A 16,112-nucleotide genomic window follows, 5' to 3' on the forward strand; every position below is an offset into this window, starting at 1 on the left:
AAAAGTTATATTACTGCTTCAAAAGCTTACTGCATGCCAAGAAAGTAGTCATCTTTCTTGCAATTTCTCTAAACGAATTTCTTATGATATAATGTATGAAATAATACAGAGACCTGCCTTCCTGGATACCAAATGCTTCATTTGGGTGGATGCTTTTTCAAAGGAAAGAACAAATGACACAGAAATAACGATGTTTTACGAGGGAGTTTATTGTACATATACTGAGATTGTTTTTGCTGGAGCATTGTTAAGGGAAAAAAATGTGAGGCTTTAAAAATGCTCCTGGTGGTGCAGGGGTAATGAATTTTCTTTTGGTCATGTACAAATACCAAGAGTGTATAGGACATCGCTACGACGTTTTTTGTAGTTATGTCGCATTTTCAGAGAGCTCATGTTTTACATCACTTTGCATGCAGCGTGTGTGCGTGTGTGATGAATGACGTCTCATTGTCATTATTTTTTTTACTTAGAAAAAGTCTACTGACCGGCTAGACAGCAACTTTTCTCACAACTTTGATCTGTCTCCTGCGACCCTGTACAACCCTCGAGCTCGGAGGGCTCTTTCGAACAGATACGAGCCGGACTTTTTAAGTTCTGTAAGTATTTGAAGAAAAAAATGTTGCACATTTTTTTGCTGATTGACATTTATACATAAACCAGACATAAAAACACACGATGAGTATCTTTAATGCAATCTCCGGCCGCATGAGCAGCCAGTGAGGCAAAGAAACTAACCCGGGTATGGGCAACGCAAGACCAAGCAAAGCAACATAAAAAAAGTTGGGCCAAAATTTTGACACCCAATTTGGCATAGCATTTATAGTTGCATCATCTTCGTCACATTTTCTTCTAGGATGTTTTCTGCTACTGAGTTTCAGAGCTCTGGCTTTACACAACTGGACATATGGAGTTGACTAAAACAATGGAGTTTGAACCAGCTAAACGCAGTTGTTGGCACGTCATGCGAGCTGTGTTTTGCACAGAGGTCTGTCAGCAACGTCCATTTTTTCTGTATTTGTGAATTTCAGGTTGTTCTCATCACAGGTTTGCAACATGCTCTGTGTGGATTAATTCTCTGTGGGGAGTAATTGTGTGTCATCATTCAAATTTCGAAACAATCCTGAAGCAGGCCTGAAAGTGCATGATGTCTGATCTTTTAGCCTTTTTCATTCATGAATACTTCTGTGTGGCATGTAAATTGCTCTTCACAACAAATGCTCCAGCGCAAATTCTAAACGTGGTGCTTTTTTTATTCAGCTATCTGAGCACAGCAAGTGGGAATTTCCAAGGCACCATCTCCGGTTCATTGGAATTCTAGGAGAAGGCTGCTTTGGACAAGTTTGGAAATGTGAAGCCATGAACATCACTGGATCTGATGAGCCTGTTATTGTAGCAGTCAAGACACTCAAAGGTAAGGTTTGATGCCTAACGTGCACCAACATCGCGTGCACTGGTTGTGTTCTCTGCACATTAAATTATAAAGTTGCTCATTTCATGGTTTTCTTTGACAATTTTCTTTCGAATTGAATAATGTTTTTCAAATGGTACTAAATATGCGTACAAAAAGCAAACTGCATGACAATTTTACTATTTATAATGGCTTAAAAGGCAGGTTAAGAATTAAAAACAGATGTGACATGCAGAATTCAACTTTTTTTACGAAACTGCACCTTTGTTAACACCTGGAAACTTTTTGTACTTTTCCTTACAGAAAATGCCACTGAGAAAGAAAAGAAAGAACTCCTGAGTGAGTTGGGGGTGATGAAGCTGATCAACCCACATCCAAATGTTGTCACTCTGCTGGGCAGCTGCACTGACCGAGGTATGCACCTGGCATTGATGAAGTCCCTGATAAATGCACTAACATTACATTTCTTGCACGTTTTTCTCTCAGTTATTTTTCGTATCATATATAAATGCTTATTATTTTCTCAACAGGCCTTTTTTATCTCAGGTTAAGGGGAAATGATGGACAACTGTTTTTGGAAACAAACTTTGGCTCGGGAGTGAGCTAAGAATCGTCAAATGCATCAACTTCTCTGAAAAAGTTTTTAAATAGTTTAAAGCCAGTTTGCATGCAATGAACTCTGACCTTTTACCCTAACTGCATAAAATAAACTTACACACAACGTACATTCTTAGTAGGTAGTCATCTTACTATGCCAACCATTCAATAGTGTTCCCATGGGCGATCATTGTTCTGGAAAGCTGGAGTTGATTTAGTGTGGAGTATTCTTTGTTTTTTAAAGTGTAGTTGGTTCTCATTGTCTGATTTTCTTCAATGAAACTGCTTATACATTAAGAATTCTCTCAGTACGGCTGCTTGCCACAGTGGTAACCTTTGGCGCCACCTTTAGGGTTTAAGAAACTAATATCCAACAATCGGTAGCAACAATGCTTACGGCCACACATGTACAGCCACCCAAATTTTTAATAATATAGCAGGAGCGACGACCGAGCGGCATGTCAGCGCCTTATCACGGTGTTCAGCAGCAAAATAGGCGAGAGTACGCGCACGCGCATAGGGCCATCTGCTGTATGAGTGTCGTCTGCTACGCTGTTTCCTTGAGAGTGGTACACCCCCTGCTACTGCATCTGAGTGACTTTGTGCCCCACGCTGCTTAGCTACCTTTTGCGGTAGCGAAACGGCCTTGCAAGATAAGAAAAACAGGGGGTGTGTTGCCCTGAGAAAAACAGCGGAGCAGACGTCGCTCCGACAACAGATAGTTCTATGCGAGTGCGTGTACCCTCGCCTATTTTGCCGGTGAACACCGTGATAAGGCAACCATATGCGGATCGGTCGTCGCTCCAGCTATATTGTTAAAAATTTGGGAGGCTGTACCTGTAAAAGCAGACTGGAGAGTCATATAGTGGAAATGTTCCTCAGCTTGAGAGGTAATACGTTTATCATTTGTGCGATGGCACAGAAAAGGTTCAGTCCTCGTATTCTGCTAACAAATGTAACACAGTCGATTCCCTTAATAGGAAGTCCATGGGGATCACAAAAGACTTCGAGTTAACCGAACTTCCAATTAAACGAAAAGCACGAGAACAGCATCGTAATTAGTCCGCAACGTGTCTCCCCTCTTGATTTAGTTCGTCGCCAAGTGGAGGGTACGATGCAAAGTGTCGTGATAGTGAGATTTATGGCTAAAATGAAAGCTGCAAGTGTCCACCACACGAACTGCTCACACAGCGCTGTGCAGAACAAAAAAGGTCGAAGACCTGGAAAGAGAGAGATGCGTATGCTGGCGCGAGTCTCAACTGGCCTGCCACTGTATCGACTGTTCTGTCTCAGTTGCAATGGCGCTGACATCAAAATCGAAAACGGCGCTGTTTTGACCTTGAAAATTTTCAATTTTATTGAGAAAGGACAGTCACCTTGATGTTCTTTACTTGAGATAACTTCCAAATAACCAATACAATGGCTCCTAGCTTCGAATCACCATGAACATATTTTTCATTGGACTGCATGTGAAATTGTTGGGTCTAGCAAATCACTTTTAATTAACCCAAAATTCCAATTAAGCAAATTGAAAAATCCTGAGCCAACCGTGATAACTCATCATGTCCTCATTCAATTTGGAAAAATATAATACTAACGGTAGGGTGTGTTGGCATAAGGGTATTGTGAAGAACAGTGTGAAAAAATATGGGCAATGAAAACAAGAAAAAACAGACTGAGCAGACAAAGTACTGGCTCCTAGCAGGGGTTTACTTGAAACGCAGTGACACAAACAATAAAAATCGAACAAAAAGCTGAAGTGCGCACATCTTATTTGACGGCTTAATGATCCAAGGTGACGTAAAGCCAAAACATATTTCTAAGAGCCAATATAAGCGCTTTAGTTGAGCATGTGCCATGATCACAAAATAAAGATGCAAATATCTTGATCACAATCATATATTGTGTTATATTGCGCTCTCTATATCAGGATTTTATTTTCAGTTTTCATTGTAATCCTATATTTCTGTTTGTTTATGCTCATTGTCACTTCACTAAAATATGCCTCAGAGTTGTGTTTTTTTATGCTTTGCGTCACTGCTCCCTGTAAACTTGATTTGTAAGTCAGTGCAGTGTGCGCAAATTTTGTTTTACTTAACTTCCTTGTTTTTTTATGCTGTGATCCACAATAAATGTTCCTAAAGTAATACCTCATAGACCAGCTTGGCCACCACAGGTTGTAGACATATTGTTGCACTTCAGTGGTTTATTACTTTCATTTGTGTCATTGCATTTAGATTCATAAAATCTGCGGTCCGTCCACTTTACCCAATGCACTCGAATGTCCAGTACAGTGACTAGGGAGGCAATTCAGCATTGCATAATTTCACAGTGCAGACCATTTTTTTCGAGAAAAATCTCATGCTAGGCCTCTCCGTTTGCTGATAATTGCAGGGGTTGGTCATTCAGGAATGTTTGGTGTTACTTAAGGGTGTGAATGGAAGTGAAGTTTCGACTACAGGCGATAAAGTCACACCATGTTTCTTGGGAGACTGGTACTAATTTTTACTGCTAACTGATGTTTCCCGTGAGAAAAGATCCCTTATGCTTCCCCCTCGTAATTTGCCAATTTCACGAGCAGGTCTTCTTCAGATTATTTTAATTGCAGATGCAAATGCTACAGTCTATGCATGTTACGACTGTTATGAAAACATCACACTTTTTAGTGGTTGGAGGGCATTTTAGACAGCTTATCTATGGTAGAAAATTAAACAAAACAAAAACACTCATACCGTCTTGCAACGCTTTTTCCAGATCCCCTGTTCGTCATCATGGAATTTGTACCGTTTGGAAAACTGCAAACCTATCTTCGTGAGAGCAGGGTCGAAAGGTCGTATGGAAATCTCCATGGGAGCAGCAAGCACCTCACTTCACGGGACTTGACATCGTTTGCCTACCAAGTTGCAAAGGGCATGGAGTACCTCTCATCAAAAGGGGTAAGCATAAATAAGGTGATAAGGACAGTCACCACTTACTGCTCCTGGTAAGCTAGTGTAATTATAAGCGGGAATAGTTATAACACCAATATTGTAGCATCGGGATATTTCACAGTTGCCCTTAATAATTTGGAAAGTGCCAGTGTATCAACTAAGCAATGTGTGGTTACGGCAATAAAAACGGAGAAAAAGCAAGAAAAAAAGGCCCACAGACAGGAACAAGAAACACATAAGATATGACAAAGTCGTTCATTTGCTTTTACCGCACAGTTTACCTTCACATTTACAGTGTCGATGAACCAGCTGTCCCAAGCTCCAGCCACCCCTTTAAGCTGCTGTTTCCCCATTCTTCCTCAAGTAAATAAGTTTCAGCATGCAGATGAAATACATACAGCTTTAGATCTCTTGCCTACAATTTTCGGTCAAGCGTGTTATTTTTCTTGATAATAATGCCACAAACACAATGTGTTTAAAGATTTCATTTGATAAAGTGTCATCGCAGAATCATAGAAAAGCTGCTGAGTTTCTCAGATGAATGTCTAGTGGTACTTTCTAGCTACATATTTCATAAATTAAAGCAATGCAGAAGCTTTTCAATACTTAGAAGGAATTAAATTATACTACCTGGTAGGAATGGTGAAAAAACAAGGCCCGTGCCCCTGGGTTCAATTTGATGAATCTCTTTTCATATATCGTAGACTTGCAAGCATTGTGATCACACTGCACTGTACATTGGTCCCAAAAAACAGAGCAGGCACTTTGCCTGTTGTCAATAAACATTCATTTGTTTGGATAGGTAAAGCTTATTTATATGGCATTAATTCATTTCCAGTGCAATATGGTTTGACTATGCAAAACAATAACACGAAGACTTGGGAACTGGCATTTTCATTTGGGACTTATTCTAAATGGCAAAGAGCTTCCCGAAATAGCTCGAGTTCTCAGAAACAGTTGTTCAGATGAGCGAGACCAGTCACGGCATGGAACAAATAACGTTTAATGAAGAAGTAGAAGTAGCACGCGCTCGCGTGAAGGAGCAGTCTTCTTGCTCTTCGTCTTCAAGTGCCTTGATGATGATATTTAACAAGCTCCCGCCCGGCCAACTTGAATCGCGCTGGGCTTTGGCGAGTCATTTGAAGCAGCCCTCCAACGGATAGATGTGATTCAACGATCTTCTGAGAAGTTCGTTGTTTTCCGCCCGAAGGAGGCAAGCCCTTGTTACTCCGTCACGTACAGAGTAGGTTTTCTTAATTCGGCACATTCTCCAAAACGTTCTTGGGCCACGGTCTTAATTAGCACCTCATCTCCTATGGACAGTGGTTTAGCTTGGCGTGCCTTGGCCTTGACAGTTGCTCCTACTTCTTTTATCTACTCGATGCCATCTCTGCCACCAAGCTCTTACGAGTCGGCATCAACTTCTCCATTCCTCTTCAACATCTACTTTGTGTCTTCGCTTGTCCGTCGTGTAGCTATTGCCGTCCGCCTATGATGTCTGCCGGCGTTAGTGGCATGGGCTCATTGGGCTCGCCATACACGTAAGTCAAAGGGTTATTGTTGAGAGCTCCTTCAACTTCGGCGACAATTGTTCGCAGCTCCTCTGCTGAAGTTGTCTTTCTTGATATTATTTTTCTCATCGACGTCTTCAGGCTTCGACTTCGGCGCTCAGAAAAACCTCCCCACCACGGGGCGCACTCGGCTATCGTTTTCCACTGTATGTTTCGAACACTACAGTAATCCTTCACTTGTTGCTGCCTGATAGTTTCGACCATTCTGCTGATCTCCTTCTCAGCTCTTTTAAACGTTCTTGAGTTGTCCGAGTAGATTACGGCAGGAATACCCCGTCGGGCTGTGAACCGCCTGAATGCCTGCAAAAAACTGCTCATGGACATGTCGTTGGTGACCTCCAATTGCAATCCTCTCGCTACCGCGCAGGTGAAAACTACCACGTATTACCTTATAATCTCGTCTTTGTACTTCGCATAAAGTGTACCTGCGAAGTCAAGCGCCGTCACTTGAAACGGTAACGATTCGTTGACGCTGTCCGCCGGTATGTGGAGGCGTTGGTTGACTGGCAGATCTGGTGTTGTGCTTCTTTCAGGCGATGCATTTGTTTAGAACTCGCTTCACGGCCTGGTAACCTTGAAAAATTCAGAACTTGGTGCGTAGCTGCGCGAGTGTCGCTTGAACACCGCCGTGTAAACTGAGTTGATGAACGTGACGTATCAGTAATTCCGTGATAATTGCGTCCTTTGGCAGTACGATGACTTGCCGGCTTGACACTTGGCTGTATTGCAAGCATCCTGTTAGTCTGATGAGTCCTTCATCGTCCAAGTAGACTTCCTGTCCACTGATTTCAAAGGTCTTCGCGCTTGCCGCACTACCGACATTTTGTCTCCAGATTAGTACTTGAGTTTGTCGTGTCCAGTATGTCTCTGCAGTTGCCAATTCTTTCCCAGTCAATGACCCCTTACGATATTCTTTTCTGGCGTTGTTTACGAACCTGCATACCCATGCAGTCACTCGTAGAAGCCGCCCATATGATGAATAATTTTCGACGTCCATGATTGGTTTGCTTTCTGTCATACCTGTGCATTTATGGCACTGTACTTCGGGCGGGTAATCCATCATCATTTTTGTGCTTATCATGTTCGCTTTTTTCTGCTCATCTGAGGTCAGCCATTTGGGTCCGGGCCACCAGATGTTCGATTCCATCAACGATTTTGCGCTTATTCCACGTGTTAGTCGGTCCGCCGGATTGTCTTCACCTTGAACAAATGACCAGCTTGCTTGAGATGTCTTGTCTCTTATTTCTGCGACCCTGTTGGGGACGAATGAATCTCTTTTGCTTGTCCCCTTAATCCAATGAAGAACAATCATCGAGTCGGTCCAGCAGGCTATAGCTTGAAGTGCTTTACTGAACTGACTCGTTATGTATTCTTTCAGCCTTGATGCTAACATTGCTGCCATCAGTTCAAGTTTTGCAAAACTCAACTATTTGATTGGAAATACACTGCTTTTCGCTGTCAGGAGCTTAGATTTTTTCGTGCCATTGTTGTGCAACATTACTATGTATCCTGTCGCTCTGTATGCTGCTGGGTTCGCATCGGCAAACACATGAAGCTTGTATGATTCCACTAATTGGTCCTTGCTTGTGTAATATCGTGGAATTTCTAACAACTGCAGTTCCTCCGCATCCGACAGCAGTCTCCTCCACTCGTCGCATTCTTGTTTAGGGAGTGGATCATCCCATGTGACGTCAGTTTTCCATAGTTTTTGAAATCCTATCTTGGCGCGGATCGCAAACGGGGATAACAAACCAAGCGTCGAATATCTTGGCCGCTGCTTGTAATACTGTCCTTTTGGTCAAGCATGTGTCGTCTGGTAAGGAAGCCCATTTCTCCACAGGAAAGGATATCACGTCCTTTGCGTGCTTCCACATCATACCAAGAAGCATCGAATGTCCTTTCGAGCGGATCTTCACATGATCATCATCCTTTTCATTTTCATCGATTATTTGGTTGAGTCTTCGTTCATTGGACGTCCGTTTTCTCAAATTCATCGCCGCCTCCTTGCACACTTGCTTGGCCTCTTTGTGCAGATTGACTGCACTCTCAAACGTTGCGGCCCCTAGGATTACGTTATTCACGTAGATCGCCTTTCGAAGGATTTCTGTCGTCTCTGGATACCTTTCAGACATTTGTTTCAGGTGGTGCTTGATGGTTGCAGCAAAAAGAAACGTGCTCGGTGTTGTGCCAAACGTGACTCTAGTCATGTGCCAGGTTTGAATCTCGTTCAGTAGGTTTCCGTCAGCGTCGTGCTTCCACCATAGAAATCTCATGGCATCCCTGTCCTCTTCATGTATAGAGATTTGTAGGAACGCCTTCTCTACATCTCGTACTAGGGCCACCTTTTCTTTGCAGAAATTGATGAACAACGACAGCATGTCTTCATTGAAGTTAGGTCCTGCCTCCAGGTTGTCGTTTAACGACATACCCTTCTGCGTGTGTGAAGAGGCGTCGAATACTACTCGAACTTTTGTCGTAGCTCTGTCATCGCGAGTAACTGCGTGATGTGGCATGTAGTAACATAGCCCAGCCAGAGCTTCCGGGGATTCTTGAACCTCTTCCACGACTCCCAATGTCACATATTCGGATATCGCATGGTTTTTCGGATATCGCATGGTTTTTCTCGTTTTTCTTTAACCTTTTCGTCAGTTGTAATAGTCTTTCCATGGCGTTTTCTTTGTTGGTTTCCAGATTAACGCTCTCTTTCCCCGGCAAGCTGACTTGATAGCGACCATCTCGCTGCTCTATCTTCCGCTCGAATTCTTCTATGATTTCGCTTTCTTTATTATTGCAACTGGGTTTTGTGATGCCAAATAATTCCAGGCTCCAGAACTTCTGTAGGTCTTGTTGAAGTTCTGTTTCCGCAGCTTCACCTTTCAGAACCATGAGTGATTGGGTTTGCGTTAGTGTCGTTTTACTTTTCTCCGAAGGACCTTGCACTACCCAACCTCAGGTTGTTTCAACTGCCATCAGTCTAGTTTCAAGTTGATGTGTTCTACCAGTAAGAAACTCCCAATAATAATCGGAGCCAACTAGTAGCCCTCTCGCATCTGTGGCTGTCATCTTGGTCCTGTCGTCCGCTACTCGTAGCTGCAGTTTCATTTTTTCGTTGATGTTCTGATTGGGAGCAGCCAGCCTACTGTGTGAAATCGCATCAGGCTGTAGAGCTTCGATTACTGTTTCTGTTTGCTCCTCTCGGGGTGCTATAGTCGCTTGAACTACATCCATGTACTTGATTTTCTCGTCTCCTCCAAATGAACCGATTGTTAGCCTTTCCTGTCGTATTATTTTTGCGCCAATTTCTTTTGCCAATCCAGTTTCAATGAATGACCGTTGACTTCCGCTGTCCAACAGAAAACGGCAATTTCGGCCAGACGTGTGTCCCTCATATCATGCTACAGCCGTCTGCAAAAGCCCAGAACCATGCCATATATTTTCAGTAGCGTGCAGAGTAGACGTCGTGGCCTTCGCTTGCGGTGCTTCAACCTGCACCGTCTTTTCTTGCCGCCCTGTTCTGCACACAGACGTAACATGTCGTCCCTTGCATCGCTTGCAGTTCACGCGTGCTCTACAGATCCGTGCAGTGTGATTCGGTCGGGTGCACCTGAAGCATGCTCTATTCTCTGTGAGAGTGGCATTCTTTTCGGTCATTGGAATGCTCCTACGACAGTCCTCAGTCGCATCGTTTGTATGCTTGCAGAGAAGACAAATTCTATCCGCTGAGCTGTAGAAGCTGGAAGTTGTGCGCAGCTGCCTGATGTTGTCTTTGGGTTTCGCAGCTGTCTTCTCTTGTTCACGCTGTGTTTCTTCCCGAAAGCATAACTGCTCCCGTAGAAATGTCATCAGCCTTTCCAGCTTTTCAGCGCACTCTTTCCCCGTTGAGTGGTTTTGCGCGTTCACTTCCGTGGCTCAGCTGCTTATTATGGGTTCTTTAAACTTGAACTGGACTGATAACTCCGATGGAATCGCTCTATATATCGGTGCGTAACTCTCGGGTTCCTCCTTGAGTGATTTCAGTGCCAATGTGTTGATCTGTACTCTCTGCACAAGCCTGCGGAGATCGTCTGTTTCTTGTGCCGAACTTACTTTCTCTAAGTTCAACAGCTCGCTCATGTGCAGCTCCACCGATCGTTCTCGATTTTTGAACGTTTCTTGCAGTATTTTTATCGCTTCATCGTAATTGTCCTATGCGGAATACTGAAGCCCTTCTATAGCAGCCGCTGCTTTTCCGACGAGAGATGCTAACAAACAATTGAATTTTTGCCCGTTTGTCATGTTAGGTCTGAGGTGAACTGCTGACTCATGCTGAGCACAGAAGCGGTGCCACTCGCCACTCCAAAGCTCTTCCGCCAAACTTTATCATTTGAAGCTTGGGTAGTTTAACTAGCTCCGTTGCGTCTTGAGCGGTACTTGGTGCTACCGCCTGCCTTGCGCTGCTATTCAATTCCAATTGTACAGGATCTCTAGTTCTGAACTCGATAGTAGACAAAATTGCTGTTATTTTCATGTCATACTCTAGTGCTCTTCCAAATTCGGCATCGGCTGTTTCTTCAGTCAGATATTTCTCCATTTGCTCGTTGGTGTTCTTGAGGTTTTCGCTTATCCCTTTGATCTGCACCTGAGTCGCGAGTAGCTGTTCTCTGCTGGCTCCTTCATTGATCTGCTTCTCGGCTGCGTTGATAAACTGCGTGATCTGGTCGCGAAGCTCCTTCCTTTTCTTCGTTATCACTTCTTTGCTCATTTCTCGGCTGGTAATGATGACGCCTTACTTGTTAACCGTTCCGATGCCTCTGTTGCCCACAGCAATCTCGTCGTGCGATTCAGGTTGGTCCGCTGTTCCGCCGCCGTTTCCTTCTCTGCTGCTCAGTCGCAGGTATACGTCCCTTGTGGGCGTGGAGGTGCAATCCTGGTCACGGTACCATTTGTTCAGACGAGCGAGACCAGTGACGGCATGGAACAAAGAACTTTTAATGAAGAAGTAGAAGTAGCACGCGCTCGCGCGAAGGAGCAATCTTTTTGCTCTTCGTCTTCAAGCGCCTTGATGATGTTACCAACAGTGCTATCTTGACTGAGTTGTTCGCAAAACGATTCTTTAGCTAGCTGTAGATAGGTTTCTGTTGATATTATAAACTTTCAAGTATCGAAACAAATATACAATTTTGAATAGCCACCAAACAAATCAAGCTATCGTCGCTTACTATCATCACCAAATGCGGCTTCCTTCAGTTGCAGAGGCTGGCTTCCTGGAGTGAATCTCTTGGGACTATTCTTATCTTGCAGACGAAAGTAGAAGGCACGTGAACCGTGCCTATCTCCTCGGCCTTGAGCCAACAGGGTCACTGTTCTCCCTTCACATGCTAGCAAGGGGGCTGCTCACAGACATGCACTTAGTGGAAACGAGCTGATACAATCTCTCATAGCCCAAAGACGATGGGAAGGCAACATTGGCCGCATTGGAGTAGTGTTTCTGACATATCTTGTAAACCTGCAGATGCTGTACTTCAATGTTGCGCTGAAAAAGCCTTTATTTTTTTGTTTTAGGTGTTGAAGCCGTTTAAGTGGGGAGGGATGGTGGCAGACTCCATAGCTGTAGTTATTATCACGTCCTACCACAAATGATGGGATTATACAATGATACCAAGTATAAAATTGCTTTCACAAAACAATTTTATTAAATGCACGCACTGACGGGCCTGGCACAGGGGTTGAAATTATATTTTATTAGTTGGCCTTTCTATGGTGGAATGTGTGTGTGAAGGGGGCATCAGATTAGGGAATTGTCATGTTTGGAAATCTGTTGCTGATTTGAGGGTGCACGCGCGCAGTTTCGTGGCTGATGCGTAGCGTTATACCGAAGATTTCAATGACCGTGCTTGAAATTATATAGTTCTCCAAATGAACAGAAGTTGTTGCCCCCATGTGAAATGTTCAGGAAGTTAAATTAAGCAAGTTTACTTTGTTTCGTATCGTACAAGAGCTTTCACGAGGGAGCTTGCTCAAGCCTCCATATTCTGCACCAATTAAGGAACAGTTGGAGAAATTGCAAATTATAATTTTGGTATTATTTCACAAAGCGTTTGCTTTGCTGAAATTGCTAGAGCAAAATTCTTAATATTTGCGTTGTATTCCCTGCAGAAGCGAAAATCCCTATCCATGCATGTCTAGTTGTGGGTGTTTGTAAAAATTTGTAAAAATGGCTCCTAGTGATGTTTAAGTCACTTGTGGTAAAGGAAAATGTATTGCAGAAGGCGAGGGACAACGGGGATGCACTTGCTGAGTATTTATTTTTCTCTTTATCTCTCTGCAAAAACCCCTCACTATGGTCTTTCACCCTCTCACTTATGTCATTCACACGTTTTCAGATCATACACAGAGACCTGGCAGCAAGAAATGTTTTGGTTGGAGAAAATAAAACCTGCAAAGTTGCTGATTTCGGATTTGCAAGGGATGTCATCACTAATCATGTTTATGAAAGAAAATCGGAGGTGAGTAGTCTCATTGTAGCGTACGTAAAAAAACACAAACGAAGACTTTCCAAAAATTTAAAGCTTGCGTACCTGAATAGCTTTTCCTGCTGTACCATAAGAGTACAAAAAAATTTAGTGTCATCCCACTCTGTAAGTGGATGACCTGCGGAGCTGTTTGTGGGTTGCTGTTTGGCCGCAAACTCCCACTCTAACCATGCATCGCACCGGGGCAGCATTCAGCCAGATTCCGAATAAGCTTCACCGTGCAAGAAGCGATGTGGGAAAGCCAGATTACAAAAACCAAACTTCATTACACCGATCTCCTTAAAGTCGGCTTCACGTTGGAACGCAAGTGAATAGCTGGGACAACATTTTCCAGGGGCAATATCGTATACCAAAGTATGAAGCCCCGGAGGGAGAGGGTGTGCCGACGTGAGGAAGAGAGGAGCGGCTGATGAAAAAAAAACGGGGGAGTTAGCCCATAACAGCTCACTTGTAAATAAACACTTGGGAGTACAATATTATCACTTTTATCTTCCAGGGACGTCTTCCTATAAGATGGATGGCACCGGAATCTCTCTACGACAACATTTTCACTGTCAAAACTGATGTCTGGTCCTTTGGAATAGTAATGTGGGAGATAGTGACACTCGGTAAGACAGCCCTTCAGCTCAAGTTTTCACAAAGTGATGCGAGGTGAGATTTTCGTGCTGCTAAAACAACTTGCGTGTCATTTTGTTTTTGTCAGGCTCAACGCCATATCCGGGGCTAGCTGCAGCCGAGGTGATGAGACGTGTGCGAGACGGTTACCGCCTCGAGAAACCGGAGCACTGCAAGCGAGAGATGTACAACATTATGTACTATTGCTGGGATCCGGACCCCAACGAACGACCTTCTTTCAGCGAGCTTACCTGTCTCCTGGACAAGCTGCTTGTGAGTGAGAACGACTACATAGAACTGGACCGCTTTCCTGACCACTCGTACTACAACATCACCAACCTCTCCGGTGAAAAGCTTTAAGCGTGTTGTTGCAAGACGACAGGATGGCTCCGCAGTCGTCTTGTGACAAATGGCATCAGCGAGGAGGGCCGATGATGAAGAAGCGAACGATAGGAATTGTCGTCTAGTGGGCAAAAAAGCTGGTGATCGTCATGGAATCCTGCTGCCCACATTCCCTGTGTTCATTGCGTGCTGACTGCTTTCAGAAGCTTGAACTCGCTGGCACTGATGCTTGTAGCTTCGCTCATGAGAAGACAGCCACGGTGCTTCCAGCCTACACTGAGCAGAAGACTTCTGACGCACCACATGTTGTAGTTTGTTTTCTGGGTGTCTGGAATGGCTGACGAATGTTGGAACACTCGCGGAGCATCGACGATGTCAGCTGAGAAGTATGCTTTCTGAAACTGGTGTGTTTCAATGGCAGCTCGATCGTCCGTAGGACTGCGTCACCAGAGTGCTCTGGGATGCTACTCCAGTGCGGGTCTGGTGTGAATGTCCTTTAAATAGACCGCCAAAGAACTCTGTGCAGAGACAATACAGGATACGAATCACTGCGCGATAGAGTGTGGCATGTTGGTAACTTGTGGCGTTGATAGTGACCAGCCTGGAAATTAGAAGCATTTGTGTGCATGAGGGTCCTGCATGCCCTTGCTCATCACTCATCTCAGGGGATGCACTGCTGCGCTTGCTGTGCCTTGGGGATCATCGAGGAAGACTATGCTTTTCAGGTACCGGCAGCCTTCGATTGAAGCTTGAGGGGCTTGCGTTCTGTTGTTCAAGCACGAGGCGCGAATTCTCGTTGCTTTTGTTGGACATGCCCGGGACTTGAAGCAGCTGCAGTGCACTTGTATTTTAATGTATCATAAGAGAAACTTATTTCCTCTATTGTGTTTAGGTCCGCGTGCTCTCCGCTCGACCAATCTAGTGCGTTATCTCAATCACAGTTCCCTAAGGATAAAAAAGTTTGCTGTCATGACCAGTGACGTGAAAATGGTACATTATTTAAATTTAATCAGCTCAGAAGTTATGATATGCACCTCATGACGCTTGAAGGCGCATGTTATCTCTACTAAAACTACGCGCTGTTTCGGGCTGTTCTGTCCATGTAAAAGTACAACTCACCAGCTTCTTCCATTGAGATATTGTGCCGCTTACGACACACAAAAAAAATATTTTAGTCACTGTCCCAGCATTCCACTGCCTACACCTGCTGGCTGAAAGATCATCTTCCTGAAGAATTTTTGAGAAACAAGAAAAAAGATCGAGCAGGAGTTAAAAGCTAAGTGAAACTCATTTTTATAGCAAAGCAATAGAACAGTTTTACGTCAACGACCTAATTGCTTCCACTAATATCAAGCTCTGCCTTCAAAACGAAAGCAATTCCCTGACCTCACAAATTATTTTATTCAAGAAGCAGTTTTCTTCCTTATTCTCAGACATGTAAAATAATTTTATGGTGGCATATTAACATATTAACACTAGGCAACAGTCTAATTCGAATACCCCTCAATTTCCAATGTTACAAAACAATGCAGCGCGATGACACAAACTGACATTTTTATTCCAGGGCAATGAATAAACGGGTTCGTTGTTTAGCTTATTTTCTGTTTTTTAGAGAGAAATGAATAAATTAAGGTCCTGCAACCAAGCACTGATACAAACAAAAAGCGCTGCATTTTGAACATATTTATGAGAGATTATAAATATGGATTGCATGCTGGAATGACTCCATTTCATCTTGTGTACAGTAGTAACGAGATTATATGCTCCTACATATGTGCTTTACTTATATTGCAGTGATGTGTTGATTGTATTACAAAAATGATGAATTATTTGTCAACACAAATTGCAAATAAATGGCTATGTACAAGAAGTGAACTGATCTTTATGTCTGAACACAACCAACTTTGCCCAGCCATCCCAAGACATTGTTTCTTGCTCGCTTTAGAGCTCACAATAACAGTAGCTTAGCTTATGCCATATCAGAGAGCAAAGTATGCAGAGTGTCTCAGCATATGATAAACGAGAATTTTTGAAAAGCTGGGGTCAAAGTCCGCAACGAAAATAATGGTTACCTTTTTATTGTAATAGCCCGCTGTGGACAGGAAACGCTGTTTCTAATACTGATACACTTATAACC

The 16,112-nt window shown here is 43.5% G+C and overlaps 1 protein-coding gene across 1 annotated transcript in view; it reads left to right on the forward strand.

The window, feature by feature from the left end:
* The window catches only part of Cad96ca (tyrosine kinase receptor Cad96Ca), a 116,951-nt gene extending 101,101 nt beyond the window's left edge, over nucleotides 1–15,850 (forward strand). The window contains exons 7-13 of the mRNA XM_077684080.1: nucleotides 471–596; nucleotides 1,258–1,411; nucleotides 1,712–1,822; nucleotides 4,760–4,941; nucleotides 12,869–12,991; nucleotides 13,515–13,626; nucleotides 13,722–15,850. Of these exons, the coding sequence (XP_077540206.1) occupies nucleotides 471–596; nucleotides 1,258–1,411; nucleotides 1,712–1,822; nucleotides 4,760–4,941; nucleotides 12,869–12,991; nucleotides 13,515–13,626; nucleotides 13,722–13,993 (1,080 nt within the window). The 3' untranslated portion in view covers nucleotides 13,994–15,850. The remainder of the gene's footprint in view (nucleotides 1–470; nucleotides 597–1,257; nucleotides 1,412–1,711; nucleotides 1,823–4,759; nucleotides 4,942–12,868; nucleotides 12,992–13,514; nucleotides 13,627–13,721) is intronic.
* Nucleotides 15,851–16,112: the final 262 nt, after the last annotated feature.

This window comes from Haemaphysalis longicornis, unplaced genomic scaffold (assembly GCF_048455015.1).
Source record: "Haemaphysalis longicornis isolate Haplotype H1 unplaced genomic scaffold, Haemaphysalis longicornis Haplotype H1 scaffold_1, whole genome shotgun sequence".
In the NCBI taxonomy this organism is placed as follows: Eukaryota; Metazoa; Arthropoda; class Arachnida; order Ixodida; family Ixodidae; genus Haemaphysalis; species Haemaphysalis longicornis.